Here is a 16,612-nt window from a genome sequence, read left to right on the forward strand (position 1 = left end):
ACTCAGTCTCTAAAAGGTTTGCCATCACTGTCCTAGAAAGACCATTGCAATTTAATCATTCTGTGAGAAACATTTGAAGAAAATACCTAGACAGAAGATGGCTGCTTGAAGAGGAAGCAGAAAACCCAGTTCCTATATGTTGACTCTAGCAAAACTCTGAAGTTTACCCCAGACCAAATAATGATGCAGAAATCTAATAAGGTACCACAAGAAGTGACTTCTTCTATCCTAGATTTGCACCAATAATCAGCTTCCTAAAAGGGAGGTTATGAATACAAAAATCAGAGGCATGTTTTTGGACATGATCAGCACATGGATTCGTTTTTCTTGTCTTTATTTAGTACAAGGGATTTTTCCTCTTTCTTCCTCTGTTTTTAAAATTAAGTAAGTATTAAGGAGATATGTGATGCAAAAAACCAAGGCTATTTTAATATTTTAATGCCCAGAAGCAAACAGAAGGAAACTAAGAAGGAAACATGCACAAGCAGAAAAGTTTTGGAAGTAATGTATGTCTAGTGGTACCAGATTTTAAACTGTATTATAAAATAGTAATTATCAAAAGTATCTGGAAGATGGCAGCTTAGCAAGCAGCAAAAGTTCAGACCTCGTGGAAGACCCTTCCTTACCGATACAGACTGAATGCTCCCAGGGCACCGAAATTCAAGCTGAACAACAGGACAGAAGTGGGGAACCCTCCTTCTGGACTCAAATCAAAAGGTACGCCCCCCAAAAGCCGAAATCTGAGAATACTCAGGGCTAAGGGGAAGGCAGAGCGAAGGTCCCAGGACCCCTCCCCCACAACCCAGAGGGCTGAGCCCCCAGCAGCAGCAGGAATCTCTGAGCGGGCAAAGGTGCTGGTTTGCAGGGTCTACCTTGGGAGCAGCTGGGTGCCAGGCTGGGAGCATCCAGCTTGGACAGCGGGGAGGAAGCTAGGGAGAAACTGGCTGGGTCCCTCCATCTGGCTCCAGTCTCACCCTTGCCTCGGGCACATCCAGACCAATCCAGTTGAACTAATCCCATCAGAACTCCTCAGAGTTTAGGGAGGCGGACAATGGCACTTGTGGACAGCGGAGAAGCAGCTGGAGAGAACTGGAGAGAGCCTGGGAGGCCCAGCCTTCCAGGAGTCTTCAGAGCCTCAGTGCTTCATACCACATACAGCCCAACCCAATTGAACTCAATCCAATCAAAAGCCTCCAGAGGACAGGGAAGCTAACATTCCTCCCCTAGAGACTGTACCAAGAGATCTGACAAAGCTCCAAGAGGGGAGACTGACAGCCCCAAAACCAAAACAAAAGGAGAGGAGCAAGAGCACAGCCAAATACGGGAAGCAAAGAAGGGGTAAACTCGAGCAAACAACAGAAAAAGAAGAAAGAAATTACAATAGACAGCTTCTGCACAGGTAATGAGCAAAGAGCGAATGAAACAGAGGGGGAGGACCCAGCAAAGGAAAAATCAGAAATCCCAGCGAATTGGATACAGGCTTTGGAAGAACTCAAAATGCAATTCAAAACACAATTAAGAGAGGCTGAAGACAATTGGGGAAAGAACTTAAAAACTAAGATAAGTCATCTGGAAACAGAAAATAGTGTCTTGAAAGCCAAAATCAAGCAGCTGGAAAATGAGGCAAAGGAGATGAAAGATGAGGCAAAGCAGATGAAAGATGAGGCGAAGAAGATGAAAGATGACTTCCAAAGAAAATCCAACCAAAAGGAAAAGGACAACCAAAAAACTAAGGATGAAATCCAGTCTTTAAGAACCAGAATACAACAACTTGAATCGAGCAACCTCACAAGGCAGCAAGACACTATAAAACAAAACCAAAAGAATGAAAAAATTGAGGAAAATATGAAGCATCTCATTCACAAAACAGAGGATTTAGAAAATTGTTCAAGGAGAGACAATTTAAGAATTATTGGCCTACCAGAAGACCATGACAAAAGAAAAAGCCTGGACATTATATTACAGGAAATTATTAAAGAAAACTGCCCCGAAATCCTTGAACAAGAGGGAAAAGTGGAGATTGATAGAATCCACAGATCACCTCCTATACTTAATTCCCAATTGACAATACCCAGGAATGTTATAGCCAAATTCAAGAACTATAAGACCAAAGAAAAGATATTACAAGCTGCCAAGAAGAAGTCATTCAGATATCAAGGAACCACAGTGAGGATAACTCAGGATCTGGCTGCATCCACACTGAAAAAAAGAAAGGCATGGAATACGATATTCCAGAAAGCAAGGGAACTAGGTCTACAACCAAGAATCAACTACCCAGCAAAACTGACTATATTCTTACAGGGGAAAGTATGGTCATTCAACAAAATAGAAGAATTTCAATAATTCGTAAAGAAAAGACCAGACCTGAACAGAAAATTTGATGTCCAAGTACAGAACTCAAGAGAATCATCAAAAGGTAATTAAAAAAGAGGGGAAAAAAGAAAAACAAAAAATAATTTTTTAAGAGACTCAATAAGTTGGGGGCAGCTGGGTAGCTCAGTGGATTGAGAGCCAGACTTAGAGACGGGAGGTCCTAGATTCAAATTTGGCCTAAGCCACTTCCCAGCTGTGTGACCCTGGGCAAGTCACTTGACCCCCATTGCCTAGCCCTTACCACTCTTCTTCCTTGGAGCCAATACACAGTATTGACTCCAAGACAGAAGGTAAGGGTTTAAAAAAAAAAGAGAGACTCAATAAGTTAAAATGATATGTATCCCTATAAGAAAAGAGATCATTGGTAACTCTTAAAAACTGTTGTTATTAGCTGGGCAGCAAAAAGAAGTATACTTAGAGGGAACAGCAACAAAATGTATAGGATGAAAGGACAAGACATAAATAGGTATATAGATATATGCATGCAAAAATACTTACGCATGAGTATGCATATATATATATATATATAACCAGAGCTTAAAAATAGGTTAATATTAAAAGAAATGGGAAAAGAAACAAATGGGGGTAAATTTATATGTCATAAAGAAGCTCATGGTGGGAGGGGGGACAACATCAATACACTGGAAGGGTAAAGAGGTCAGAGACAGGAAATACTCAACTTTTACGTGCTTTGAAAGTGACTCAAAGAGGGAAAAACAACCCAAACCATTGGGGGCAGAGAATAGATTTGCACCCTATAGGGGAGTAGAAGGGTAACAAATGGTCTGGTGGGGAGGGAAGCAGTACAAGAGAGGGAGGGAGCGGGGGGGGTTAATTTTAGAAAGACTACAGGGAAAATAAGGGGGGGATAAATAGGGAGGGGGGTAGAAAGGGAAGTAAAATAAGGGTGGGAACAAGGGGGACTGTTCAAAAGCAAACATTGGTGTAGAAGGAAATAGTGAAAGAAGAAAAGGCAGGTAAAGGAGCATAAATCAAAATGCTGGGAAATACACAGCTAGTAATCGTAACTCTGAATGTAAATGGAATGAACTCACCCATAAAACGCAAGTGAATAGCAGAGTGGATTCAAATTCAAAACCCTACCATATGCTGTCTACAAGAAACACATATGAGAAAGGTAGATACACATAGGATGAAAGTAAGAGGGTGGAGCCAAATCTATTGGGCATCAACTGACAAAAAGAAGGCAGGAGTCGCAATCATGATATCTGACAAAGCCAAAGTAAAAATAAATCTAGTTAAAAGAGATAGGGAAGGTAATTACATCCTGATAAAAGGCAGTATAGACAGTGAGGAGATATCTGTACTCAACATGTATGCACCAAATGGCATAGCATCCAAATTTCTAAAGGAGAAACTAGAGGAACTCAAGGACGAAATAGATAGAAAAACTATACTAGTGGGAGATCTGAACCTTCCTCTATCCGAACTAGATAAATCAAACCAAAAAATAAATAAGAAAGAGGTAAGATAAGTGAATGAAATCTTAGAAAAATTAGAGTTAGTAGATATGTGGAGAAAAATAAATAGGGACAAAAAAGGAATATACCTTCTTTTCTGCAGCACATGGTACATTTACAAAAATTGACCATGTATTGGGGCATAAAAACATTGCAAACAAGTGCAAAAAAGCAGAAATAATAAATGCAACTTTCTCAGATCACAATGCAATGAAAATAATAATTAGTAAGGGAACATGGAAAGATAAATCGAAAATTAATTGGAAATTAAACAATACGATTCTCCAAAACCAGTTAGTTAAAAAACAAATCATAGAAACAATTAATAACTTCATTGAAGAAAATTACAATGATGAGACATCCTTTCAAAACCTATGGGATGCAGCCAAAGCAGTACTCAGGGGGAAATTTATATCCTTGAGTTCATATATTAACAAATTAAGAAGGGCAGAGGTCAATGAAATGGGCATGCAAATTAAAAAATTAGAAAGTGAACAAATTAAAAAGCCTCAGATGAAGACTAAATTAGAGATCCAAAAACTCAAAGGAGAAATTAATAAAATTGAAAGTCAAAGAACTATTGATTTAATATAATAAATAAGACTAGAAGCTGGTACTTTGAAAAAACAAATAAAATAGACAAAGTACTAGTCAGTCTAATTAAAAAAAGGAAAGAAATAAACCAAATTGACAGTATCCAAGATGAAAAAGGAGACCTCACCTCTAATGAAGAGGAAATTAAGGCAATCATTAAAAACTACTATGCCCAATTATATGGCAACAAATATGGCAATCTAGGTGATATGGATGAATACTTACAAAAATATAAATTGCCTAGACTAAAAGAGGAAGAAATAAATTACCTTAACAACCCCATTTCAGAAAAAGAAATTGAACAAGCCATCAAAGAACTCCCTAAGAAAAAATCCCCAGATCCAGATGGATTCACAAATGAATTCTATCAAACATTCAAAGAACAACTAATCCCAATATTAAATGAACTATTTGACAGAATAGGCCAAGAAGGAGTTCTACCAAATTCATTCTATGACACAAACATGGTACTGATCCCAAAGCCAGGCAGGTCAAAAACAGAGAAAGAAAACTATAGACCAATCTCCCTAATGAATATAGACACAAAAATCCTAAATAGGATACTAGCAAAAAGACTCCAGCAAGTCATCACAAGGGTCATCCACTATGACCAGGCAGGATTCATACCAGGAATGCAAGGATGGTTCAATATTAGGAAAACCATCCACATAATTGACCATATTAACAAGCAAACTGACAAAAATCACATGATTATCTCAATAGATGCAGAAAAAGCCTTTGATAAAATATAATACCCATTCCTATTGAAAACACTAGAAAGTATAGGAATAGAAGGGCCTTTCCTAAAAATAATAAACAGTATATATCTAAAACCATCAGCAAACATCATCTGCAATGGGGATAAACTAGAAGCCTTTCCAATAAGATCAGGAGTAAAACAAGGATGCCCATTATCACCTCTAGTATTCAACATTGTACTAGAAACACTAGCAGTAGCAATTAGAGAAGAAAAAGAAATTGAAGGTATTAAAATTGGCAATGAGGAGACCAAGCTATCACTCTTTGCAGATGATATGATGGTTTACTTAAGGAATCCTAGAGAATCAATCAAAAAGTTACTTGAAATAATCAACAACTTTAGCAAAGTTGCAGGATACAAAATAAACCCGCATAAGTCATCAGCATTTCTATATATCTCTAACCCATTTCAGCAGCAAGAATTAGAAAGCAAAATACCATTCAAAATCACCCTAGACAATATAAAATACTTAGGAATCTATCTGCCAAGACAAACACAGGAACTATATGAACACAACTACAGAACACTTTCCACACAGCTAAAACTAGATCTAAACAATTGGAAAAACATTGATTGCTCATGGGTGAGATGAGCTAACATAATAAAAATAACAATCCTACCCAAATTAATTTACTTATTTAGTGCCATACCCATTGAACTTCCAAAAAACTTCTTTACTGAATTAGAAAAAACCATAACTAAGTTCATTTGGAAGAACAAAAGATCAAGGATATCCAGGGAAATCATGAAAAAAATGCAAAGGAAGGAGGACTTGCAGTTCCAGATCTCAAACTATACCATAAAGCAGTGGTTATCAAAACAATTTGGTACTGGCTAAGAGACAGAAAGGAGTATCAGTGGAATACACTTGGCATAAATGATCTCAGCAAGACAGTTTATGACAAACCCAAAGATCCCAGCTTTTGGGACAAAAATCCACTATTTGATAAAAAACTGCTGGGAAAATTGGAAGACAGTGTGGGAGGGATTAGGTTTGGATCAACACCTCACACCCTACCCAAGATAAATTCAGAATGGGTGAATGACTTGAACATAAAGAAGGAAACTATAAGTAAATTAGGTGAACACAGAATAATATACCTGTTAGACCTTTGAGAAGGGAAAGATTTTAAAACCAAGCAAGACTTAGAAAGAGTCACAAAATGTAAAATAAATAATTTTGACTACATCAGATTAAAAAGTTTTTGTACAAACAAAACCAATGTAACTAGAATCAGAAGGGTAGCAACAAATTGGGAAACAATCTTCATAAAAACCTCTGACAAAGGTCTAATTACTCAAATTTATAAAGAGCTAAATCAACTGTACAAAAAATCAAGCCATTCTCCAACTGACAAATGGGCAAGGGACATGAACAGGCAGTTCTCAGGCAAAGAAATCAAAACTATTAATAAGCACATGAAAAAGTGTTCTACATCTCTTATAATCAGAGAGATGCAAATCAAAACAACTCTGAGGTATCACCCCACACCTAGCAGATTGGCTAACATAACAGCTATGGAAAGTAATGAATGCCGGAGGGAATGTGGCAAAGTAGGGACACTAATTCATTGCTGGTGGAGTTGTGAATTAATCCAACCATTCTGGAGGGCAATTTGGAACTATGCCCAAAAGGCAATAAAAGACTGTCTGCCCTTTGATCCATCCATAGCACTGCTGGATTTGTACCCCAAAGAGATAATAAGGAAAAAGACTTGTACAAGAATATTCATAGCTGCACTCTTTGTGGTGGCCAAAAATTGGAAAATGAGGGGATGCCCTTCAACTGGGGAATGGCTGAACAAATTGTGGTATATGTTGGTGATGGAATCCTATTGTGCTAAAAGGAATAATAAAGTGGAGGAATTCCATGGAGACTGGAACAACCTCCAGGAAGTGATGCAGAGTGAAAGGAGCAGAACCAGGAAAACATTGTACACAGAGACTGATACACTGTGGTACAATCGAAGGTGATGGACTTTTCCATTAGTAGCAATGCAATTTCCCTGAACAATCTGCAGGGATCTAAAAAACACTATCCACAAGCAGAAGATAAACTGTGGGAGTAGAAACACCGATGAAAAGCAACTGCCTGACTACAGGGGTGGAGGGGATATGACTGAGGAGAGACTCTAAATGAACACTCTAATGCAAATACCAACAACATGGAAATGGGTTTGAGTCAAGAACACATGTGATACCCAGTGAAATCGCATGTGGGCTATGGGAGAGATGGTGGGAGGGGGGAGGGAAGAAAAGAAAACGATCTTTGTTTCCAATGAATAATGTTTAGAAATGACCAAATTTAAAAAAAAAAAAGTATCTGGTACTGATTAAGAAATAGTAAGGTAGGTCAGTGGAACAGAACAGACATACAGCAAATAGTAGTAAAAAAAATTATACTAATCTTGTATTTGACAAAAGTATAAATCCAAGCTTTGGGGATAAGAACTCTCTATTTAGTAAACAATTGCAGTATTTGGCAGAAACCAGGTTTAGACCAATATCTTACACCATTCACACTAAGATCAAAATGGATACATGACCTAGACATAAAGGGATATAATATAAGCAAATTAGAAGAATAGGCAGCATATTGCCTTTCAGATTTATGGATGAGAGGAATTTATAAATAAAAAAGAAATAGAGAGTATTGCAAAATATAAGATGGATTATTTTGATTATATTAAATTAGTAGCCAAGATCAGAAGCAAAGCAAAAAAATTGAGAGAAATTTCTAAATAATTTCTTGGAGTACAAATTTGGGTACAAATATTATAGAGAAACTTGTTGAACTTATAAGAATAAGAGCCATGCCCCATTTGATGAGTGGGCAAAAGATATGAACAGAAAGTTTTGAAATCAAGAAATCAAAGCCATAAGAACATATTTAAATCATTACTGATTGGATAAATGCAAATCAAAATTATTCTGAAGAGGGCATCTTGGTGAATCAGTGGTTTGAGAACCAGGTCTAGAAATGGGAGGTCCTGGGTTCAAATTTGATATCAGATACTTCCTAACTGTGTGACCCTGAGTGAGTCACTTAATCTCTGCTGCCTAGCCCTTACCACTCTTCTCCCTTGGAACATACATGGTATTGATTCTATGTGGAAGACAAGGGTTTTGTTCTTTTTTTTTAATTCTGAGATATCATCTCACACCTATCCGATTGGCTGAAATGATAAAAGGGTAAAATGACAAATGTTGGAGGGGATATGGAAAAATGAGGCATTTCTACACTGTCGGTAGAACTTTGAACTGATCCAACCATTTTGGAGAATAATTTGGAATTATACCCAGAGATTTGGGCCCTTTGGCCAGCAATACCACAGTTGGGTCTGTTTTCCAAGGAGAACAGAGAAATAGGAAAAGAACTCATATGTTCCTAAACATTAATAGCAGCTATCTTTTTGGTGGCCAAGAACTAGAAATCAAGGGGAGGTCTATCAACTGGGAAATGGCTGACCAAGTTCTAATGTATGATTGTGATGGAATACTACTGGGCCATAAGAAATAATAAACAGGTTAATTTTTTTTAATTGGAAAGACCTACATGAAATCATGAAGAGCAGAATGAATAGAGCCAAGAGGACATTATATAAAGCTACAGAATTAATATTTGAAGAATACCTCAAGAATGTCCAGAGAAAAAACTGATAAATAGACACATGGAAGATATCATTTATATACACATTATTTTTTGGCAATTGCTGTCTTCTTTGATATGGGGAGGGGAGGGAGGGAAGGAGGGAGGGAGGTATCTGGAAATTTTAACGTAACCAACAAAAATTAATTTGTTTAAAAAGAAAGCATTTATGATCAACTTGAAAAAAGAAAAACACGTAAAATTTGTTACATATATGACGTACATATAGATTTCTTTTAAAAACAAACAGTATGAAATGGAGAGTCAAACGATATCAGACCCTCTTTTTGTGTTCTGCTGGGTGTATGAAAATGCTCCTTTTTGGACATTTAAGTTCAGATCTTTTAAAAATAATTTAAAAATGCCTCTCTAGTGTCCCATGGGCTTTGCCCTGGGAAGACTGAGTGCCAAAAACTAACCACATTTGAGGTCCACCAAAGCGATGGAATTTCCCAAAGATGTTGCTGTTATCCACTAAACAATGAACAGCGTGACACCTTGTCTGGGCTCTGTGTTCTCTTTAGACTGGTTTGACATTACAAACAGATTTTGGAGTTGTTTCCTCTTCCTTAAGATCCACTTTCTGTCCTGATTTGTAACTGCTGATAAATGCTAAGCTAGAGACAACCCCTCGCTTAGATGACTCTTGACAAAGTAGAGAGGCTGTCAGTGAATAGCCAAAATCTCAGACCATGTGAAGATCCCGGCCACTCATTTATATGACTTTCATCCTAATAGAGTTGACCCTAAACAAAACTCAGAGGTTTTTCCCTGTCTTTGGCAGTTCCCATGTAATCTTTTGTATTTAAAAAGGAATAGGGGGCAGCTGGGTAGCTCAGTGGATGGAGAGCCAGGCCTAGAGACAGGAGGTCCTGGGTTCAAATCTGGCCTCAGACACTTCCCAGCTGTGTGACCCTGGGCAAGTCACTTGACCCCCATTGCCTAGCCCTGACCACTCTTCTGCCTTGGAGCCAATACACAGTATTGACTCCAAGATGGAAGGTGAGGGTTTAAAAAAAAAATAGAGGCAGGATCTGTGATTTAATATGAATTCTCAGAGGAGCCCATTCCGTCTGCCAGTTCAACATGGCACCTTCTCTTCCAACTTAGAGTCACGGGCCATTGCCTAGAATATTGGGCCATCACAACTTCTGTGTGACTTGCCCAGGGTTGCACAGCCAGGATCACACAGTGAGATTTGCAAGGAGCTTCCTGGCTTTGAGATCAAGTCAATACCCTTTTTAATAATGCAGTTAACACATTTGTGGTCACATGCCTACATGGCTAATTTTCCTGAAAATACTCCCTCGGTCCCTGATTTTCTCTCACCCACTGTACAGTGCAGTGGTGTTGAACTGACTGCTATTCATCATCATACATTTGTGTTCCTCTGTAAGATTTGTGAAGCATTTTACATTTATTATCGTACATGATCCCAGGTCAATTTTATTTGAGATGAGCTAAAGATTTTATTATTCCCATTTTAGAGATAAGAAAATGGAGGTTCAAAAAAAAGTTACATGACTTGCCTATGGTCACACAACCCATAAGTGTCAAAGGCAAGATTTGAATACAGTTCTTACCTTATTCCCAAACTACTCCATTATATTTCCTCTTAGAGAGGGAAACCCTATGTCCTATAGTTAAGAAATGGCACATTATATTTCTCATATTCAGGGACTTGTAGGTTTTAGATAAGGCTGTTCTCCAGGATCGAGGCCCAATATTAGATGGAAAACATCACCCTGAACCAATCCAACCATTCTGGGAGGCAATATGGAACCATGTCCAAAGGACAATAAAACTTTTGATCCTATAATACCACTTCTGGGTCTGTGTCCCGAAGAGATCATAAAAAGAGGAAAGGACCTACTTGTGCAAAAACATTTCTAGGAGCACTCTTTGTGGTGGCAAAAAATTGGAAATGGAGGAGAGGTCCATCAAGTGGGGAATGGCTAAACATGTTATGGTATATGATTTTTTTTTAATAGAAACCCTTACCTTCCATCTTGGAATCAATACTGTGCATTGATTCTAAGGCAGAAGAGTTGTAAGGGCTAAGCAATGGGGGTCAAGTGACTTGCCTAGATCACACAGCTAGGAAGTGTCTGAGGCAAGATTTGAACCCAGGACCTGCCATCTCTGAGCCTGACTCTCAATCCACTGAGCCACCCAGCTGCCCCCCGGTATATGATTCTGATGGAATATTATTGTGCTATAAGATACGATCAGCAGGATGGTTTCAGAAAAAGCTGGGAAGAACTATATGAAGTGATGAAGGATGAAGTAGGCAAAACCAGACGAACACTGCACCTCGTAACATCAATATTGTGTGATGATCAACTGTGAGACACTTTGCTATTCTCAGCAATCCGTTGATCGGGGCAATTCTGAAGAACTTGGGACAAAGAATGCCATCCACCTGGTGGAGTTGAACGCAGACTATTTTTCACATTACTTTATTTAGAGTTTTATTTGGGGGTCTTAGTTTTATATGAGTATTCTCTGATGACAATGACCAATACAGAAGTTTGTTTTGCATGATAAGTGTATAACCCAGATCATACTGCTTACCATCTTCAAGAGGGAGGGACAAAAGGGAGGGAGACAATTTGGATCTTATAATTTCAGAAAACATATGCTGGAAATTGCCAGTCTCAGCCCTGCCACTTGTTAGCTGTGGGACCATAGCGAAGTCACGGGGTCATAGACTTGGAGTTATAAAGGATTTTAGTGGTCGTGGAGCCCAATGAAGGACCTGAAGCCCAGAAAGAATGAGTACCTATCCCAAGGAAACACACCAACTAAGCATCTAAGTTAAGCCTTCCTGAGTTCAAATCTAGCATTCTACACATAAGGTTACATTGCTTCTCCTTAACCTCATTGGGTATCAGTTTTCTCATTTGTAAAACAGAAACAGTAGTGCCTGCAATAAAACTCATCCCTCCTTCTTAGGGGTCTCTAAGTGAGTTGTTGCTATTATCTGGAGAAATAAGTGCCCCAAGAGATAGCCAGGGAGCTTATTGATTAGTCAGAGGTATTTCCCAGAGACCAACATGATCAGCTGGTCTCTCCCATTCTTGGAAGACATCTTTTAGTGATGCCATTGACTCCATCAAAGCGCTACTTACTGCACCTGGTCAAGTGTTGTACCAGATCTGGGAAAAAGTCTCTAAACTGCTGGTCCTTGTAGATGATCTTGACTTCCTCCTCCGTCAAGGTCAATTCTTTTTGCATTTTTATGACAAAGCCTTCTGACTGCAGCAAGTCTATAATGTCCTCTTAAGAGGAGAAAAAAGAAAATTTTCAGCACCCTCTTGCTTCCATAGAAGTTTTTAATGAACTAGATCAAAGATCCCCAAGGAAATACTCATTAGAAGGGGGGTAGGAGAAGGAGGCAGGTGTAGCACCCAGGCAGGCAGGGTCATATCCCCTCCCTCCACTAGTTTTTGTTGGAAAAAAGAGTCTCATACTTTTTTTTAAACCCTTAGCTTCTGTCTTGGAACCAATACTGTGTATTGGTTCCAAGGCAGAAGAGTGGTAAGGGCTAGGCAACAGGGGTGAAGTGACTTGCCCAGGGTCACACAGCTGGGAAGTGTCTGAGGCCAGATTTGAACCTAGGACCTCCCATCTATAGGCCTGGCTCTCAATCCACTGAGCTACCCAGCTGCCCTCATATTCTTTAAATAATTGTTATGAAAATGATGAAAGAGTTGGAAGACCAAGGACTTCCTATCCCATTTGGTTATAGGAAGCTCCTGGATCTGTAACACAGGCCTGGGCATCATGGAGACACTCTGGGGACACCTCTAACTGTCACCCCAAGCCCAATCATCTATCATACCCCAACACTGCTGAGGAGTCAAGAGGTGGTATGTGTCCTGCTCCCTGTAGTAGGACATGTAAATACTAGCAAGACAGGCAGGCACACCCTTAACAGCAGAGGGAGCCTTTGGGATTCCAGCCACTCCCTGTCCCCATAACACTTTTGAGAGCTCCCAAGGAATAGTCTGGCTCTCTGGTTGAGGGGGAGGGAGGAGCCCTAAAGCCCCCAAGTCTCTTCCCCAGTCCACGCATGTAGAAGAAGAGATATCTTTGGGAGTGATGGATGTCCTGTGGCCTTGTTGATGGTGATGGTTGGAGGGTTGCTATGCTCTAACACATAACTCCCATACCCACCACCAGAGCTCATGGGGTTAATGGGTGGGCATTGTTGCAGAGGGAGGCCTGCTTCTCACAGACAAAAAGACATTAGTTGGTGCTGGTGGTAGTCTGTTGGCCAGACAAGCCCAGGGTGGCCCCTAAGGGGCCTTAAAGTCCTTAAAGACTTAAAATGGAAGGTCTTTGGCCAGGGAAAGCACTTCTGAATCTGAGCCACAGGACTTGGCATGGTTCATCCACTGATACCTTCTTTGATTTGGTTCTATACAACAAATATTCGTTAATTGTCTACCATGGAGATGGGGGAGGCATTGTGCTAGGAGCTGGGGAGGCAAAACCAACAACATTCCTGCCCTCGAGAATCTTGAATGTATTCTTGTCTTCACTCTATTTTTCATTTCATAAATTTATTTCTATTAAGTGTTTATTATCCCTTCCTCTTAGTCTGTCCACCAAAGAATGACTTTTTTTAACCCTCTTAATACATACACATAGAAAAAACTGACACTAAGAAAAAATGTGCCTAAAGAATGTGACTGGTGGTGCGGACTAGGTGCCAGTTATACCTGCCCTCATCCTGGATCCTCCTAGTGCTCTCTGCTAACTTCAGAGAGCAGATATCCTGTAATTAATCAAGCGACTAACAATTAATTCACTGGCAGAGGGAGCAGAAGTGCTACAGATTTTCCCACCAGGTGGTGCTCAATTCAAACCACTAGACACCTGGGTGGTTCAACAACACATTCGATTGGGCTTTACTAATGGCTGCAGCACCCTTCCCAGTTTCCCAGACAGGGATCTGAAAACCCACACGGAATTCGCTTTCCCCAGTCCCTTTTCCTGGGCTGTGCACATCTGGAGGGATGCGCCTAGACTATATCCAGAACAAACCCAAGTTTGAATAATCTGTCCTCTTCCTTCTCAAGCCCTTGGACCCTTTCTTTTGGGGGCCTCTCTTTCTGATTCACAGTTAACGGACTTCAAAGGGAGGGGGAGGCACTGACAACAGCAGGCAGCAAGAAAGGGATTCTAGAGGAGGTGGCACTTGAGGTAAGATTTCAAAAGGTACAAGTGAGCATTCAGGCATGGGGAACCATCTCTATGCAAGGCAAGCAAAAAAGTGAGAGATATCATGAATGGAGAAGAGTAAATTGTCCACCTTAGACAGAATGTGGTCTCCCTTGCTTTTTAGAGAGGATGATGAAAAGAAATAATGGGAAATCCATCTGGAAAATTAGGTCAGAATCAAATTGCTTTAATAGGACTCTAAGGTCCAAGACAGAAAAGTAACCAGTAGAAGTATGTAAGGCCAAAAGTCATTCTTCAATAGACAAGGCTCAAAGTATATGAACAGTTACCAAAGAAGCAGTCAAAAGTATTAACAGTGAAGCAGCTAAGATGGGAGGTCCTAGGTTCAAATCTGTCCTCAGATAACTTCTTAGCCATGTGACCCTGGGCCAGTCACTAAATTTTGAATATGTCCCCATTGCCCAGCCCTTACTGCCCTTCTGCCTTAGAATCAATTCTTAGTATCAATTCTAAGACAGGGGGGGGAAGCTGGGTAGCTCAGTGGATGGAGAGCCAGGCCTAGAGATGGGAGGTCCTAGGTTCAAATCTGGCCTTAGACATTTCCTAGCTGTGTGACCCTGGGCAAGTCACTTCATCCCCATTGCCTAGCCCTTACCACTCTTCTGCCTTGGAACCAATACACAGTATTGACTCCAAGACGGAAGGTAAGGGTTTAAAAAAAAAAGAAAAGAAAAAAGAAAAAATTCTAAGACAGAAGGGTAAGGATTTTTTAAAAAGAAGGATGACCCTCCTGATTAGAGAAATACAAATCAAAACAACTCTGAGAAACCACCTCACACCTAGCAGATTGGCTAACATGACAGTAAAGGAAAATAATAAATGTTGGAGGGGATGTGGAAAAATTGGGACATTAATGCATTGCTGGTGCAGTTGTGAATTGATCCAACCATTCTGGAGGGCAATTTGGAACTATATCCAAAGGGCACTAAAAGACTCTGCCCTTTGATCCAGTCATAGCACTTCAGGGTTTGTACCCCAAGAAGATAATAAGGGAAAAGACTTGTACAAGAATATTCATAGCTGCGCTCTTTGTCGTGGCAAAAAAATGGAAAATGAGGGGATGCTCTTCAACTGGGGAATGGCTGAACACAGTATAGTATCTGTTGGTGATGGAATACTACTGTGCTGAAAGGAATGATGAACTGGAGGGATTCCATGTGAACTAGAACAACCTCCATGAACTGATGCAGAGTGAAAGGAGCAGAACCAGGAGAACATTGTACACAGCAGAGACTGATACATTGTGGTACAATTGAATGTAATTGGCTTTCCTACTAGCAGCAATGAAACCCAGGACAGTCCAGAAGAACTTAGGAGAAAGGACGCTATCCACATCCTGAGAAAGAACTGTGGCAGGAGAAACGTGGAAGAAAATCAATCACATGGTTCAATAGGAATATGATTGGAGTTTGGGGCTTTATAAGTTCACTGTATTGCAAATATGAATAATATGTCAATAGATTTTGAGCAATGATACATGTATAACCCAGTGGAATTGCTTATTAGCTCCAGGAGGGGGAAAGGAAGAAGAGTGGGGAAAATAATGAATCATGTAACCAGGAAAGATATTCTAAATAAATAAATAAATTTTTTAAAAATAAAAAGAATGCCTGCCCTTTGATCCAGGGATATCACTAGTGGGTTTGTACCCCAAAGAGATAAAAAAAATGTTTGTACAGAAATATTTAGAGCTGTGCTTTGAGAATTTGGAAATTGGAAAACAAGAGGTTGCCCCCCTATTGGAGAATTTCTGAACAAATTGTGGTATATGATGGTGATGGAATATTATTATGCTATAAGGAATGATGAACTGCTTGATTTCTATCAAGGAGGAAAGACCTCCATGAACTGATCGGGAGTGAAATAAGCAGAACCAGGAGAGCATTGGACACAGGAAGTGAAACATTGTGGAACAATCAAATGTAATAGACTCTGCTACTAATAGCAATGCAATGATCTAGGACAATCCCATGGAACTTATGAAAAATAATGCTATCTACATCTAGAGAAAAAACTATGGAAGGAGAAACACCTGCTATTCTCTTTCTTACTCTCTGGTGTCTCCCTTCCAAACTGTTCTGTACTTATGGGTCATTATTCTCTTAATCTGTGTTTTCTTGTCTGTGCCCTTCTTATTTCCTTCCTTAGAATATAAGCTCTTTAGGAGTGAGAATTTTTTCATTTCTGTATTTATATCCCCAGTGCCTATCATAGCACTTGGCACATAGTAGGTGCTTTGTAAATGCTTGTGATTGGATTGATTTGCCCATTTTTTTTTTGACATGGTGAGCAATTCAAGGAAATAAAGTTGAGTGGGATCAGTATTGCTGGTTGCTGTTGGATTCTCAATAATACCAACTTTGCCAGAATCTTTACATGCCTTCCTAGGGAGAACCTTCTTTGCATTTAGCTACAATGTTTTGATGTCTCCTCGATCTATTTAGAGTGGGAAAGTCATTTTGGGGGTCGGTCAGCTCTTTTACAGAGCCCTATCACACTGGGACT

General features: G+C 39.6%; 1 protein-coding gene across 1 annotated transcript in view; it reads right to left on the minus strand.

Moving 5' to 3' along the window:
• NME8 (NME/NM23 family member 8) overlaps positions 1–16,612 on the minus strand; it is an 87,383-nt gene that overhangs the window by 33,006 nt on the left and 37,765 nt on the right. Inside the window, exon 12 of the mRNA XM_056806258.1 lies at positions 11,994–12,138. Coding sequence (XP_056662236.1) covers positions 11,994–12,138 — 145 coding nt within the window. The remainder of the gene's footprint in view (positions 1–11,993; positions 12,139–16,612) is intronic.

This window comes from Monodelphis domestica, chromosome 7 (genome assembly GCF_027887165.1).
Source record: "Monodelphis domestica isolate mMonDom1 chromosome 7, mMonDom1.pri, whole genome shotgun sequence".
Lineage (NCBI taxonomy): Eukaryota > Metazoa > Chordata > Mammalia > Didelphimorphia > Didelphidae > Monodelphis > Monodelphis domestica.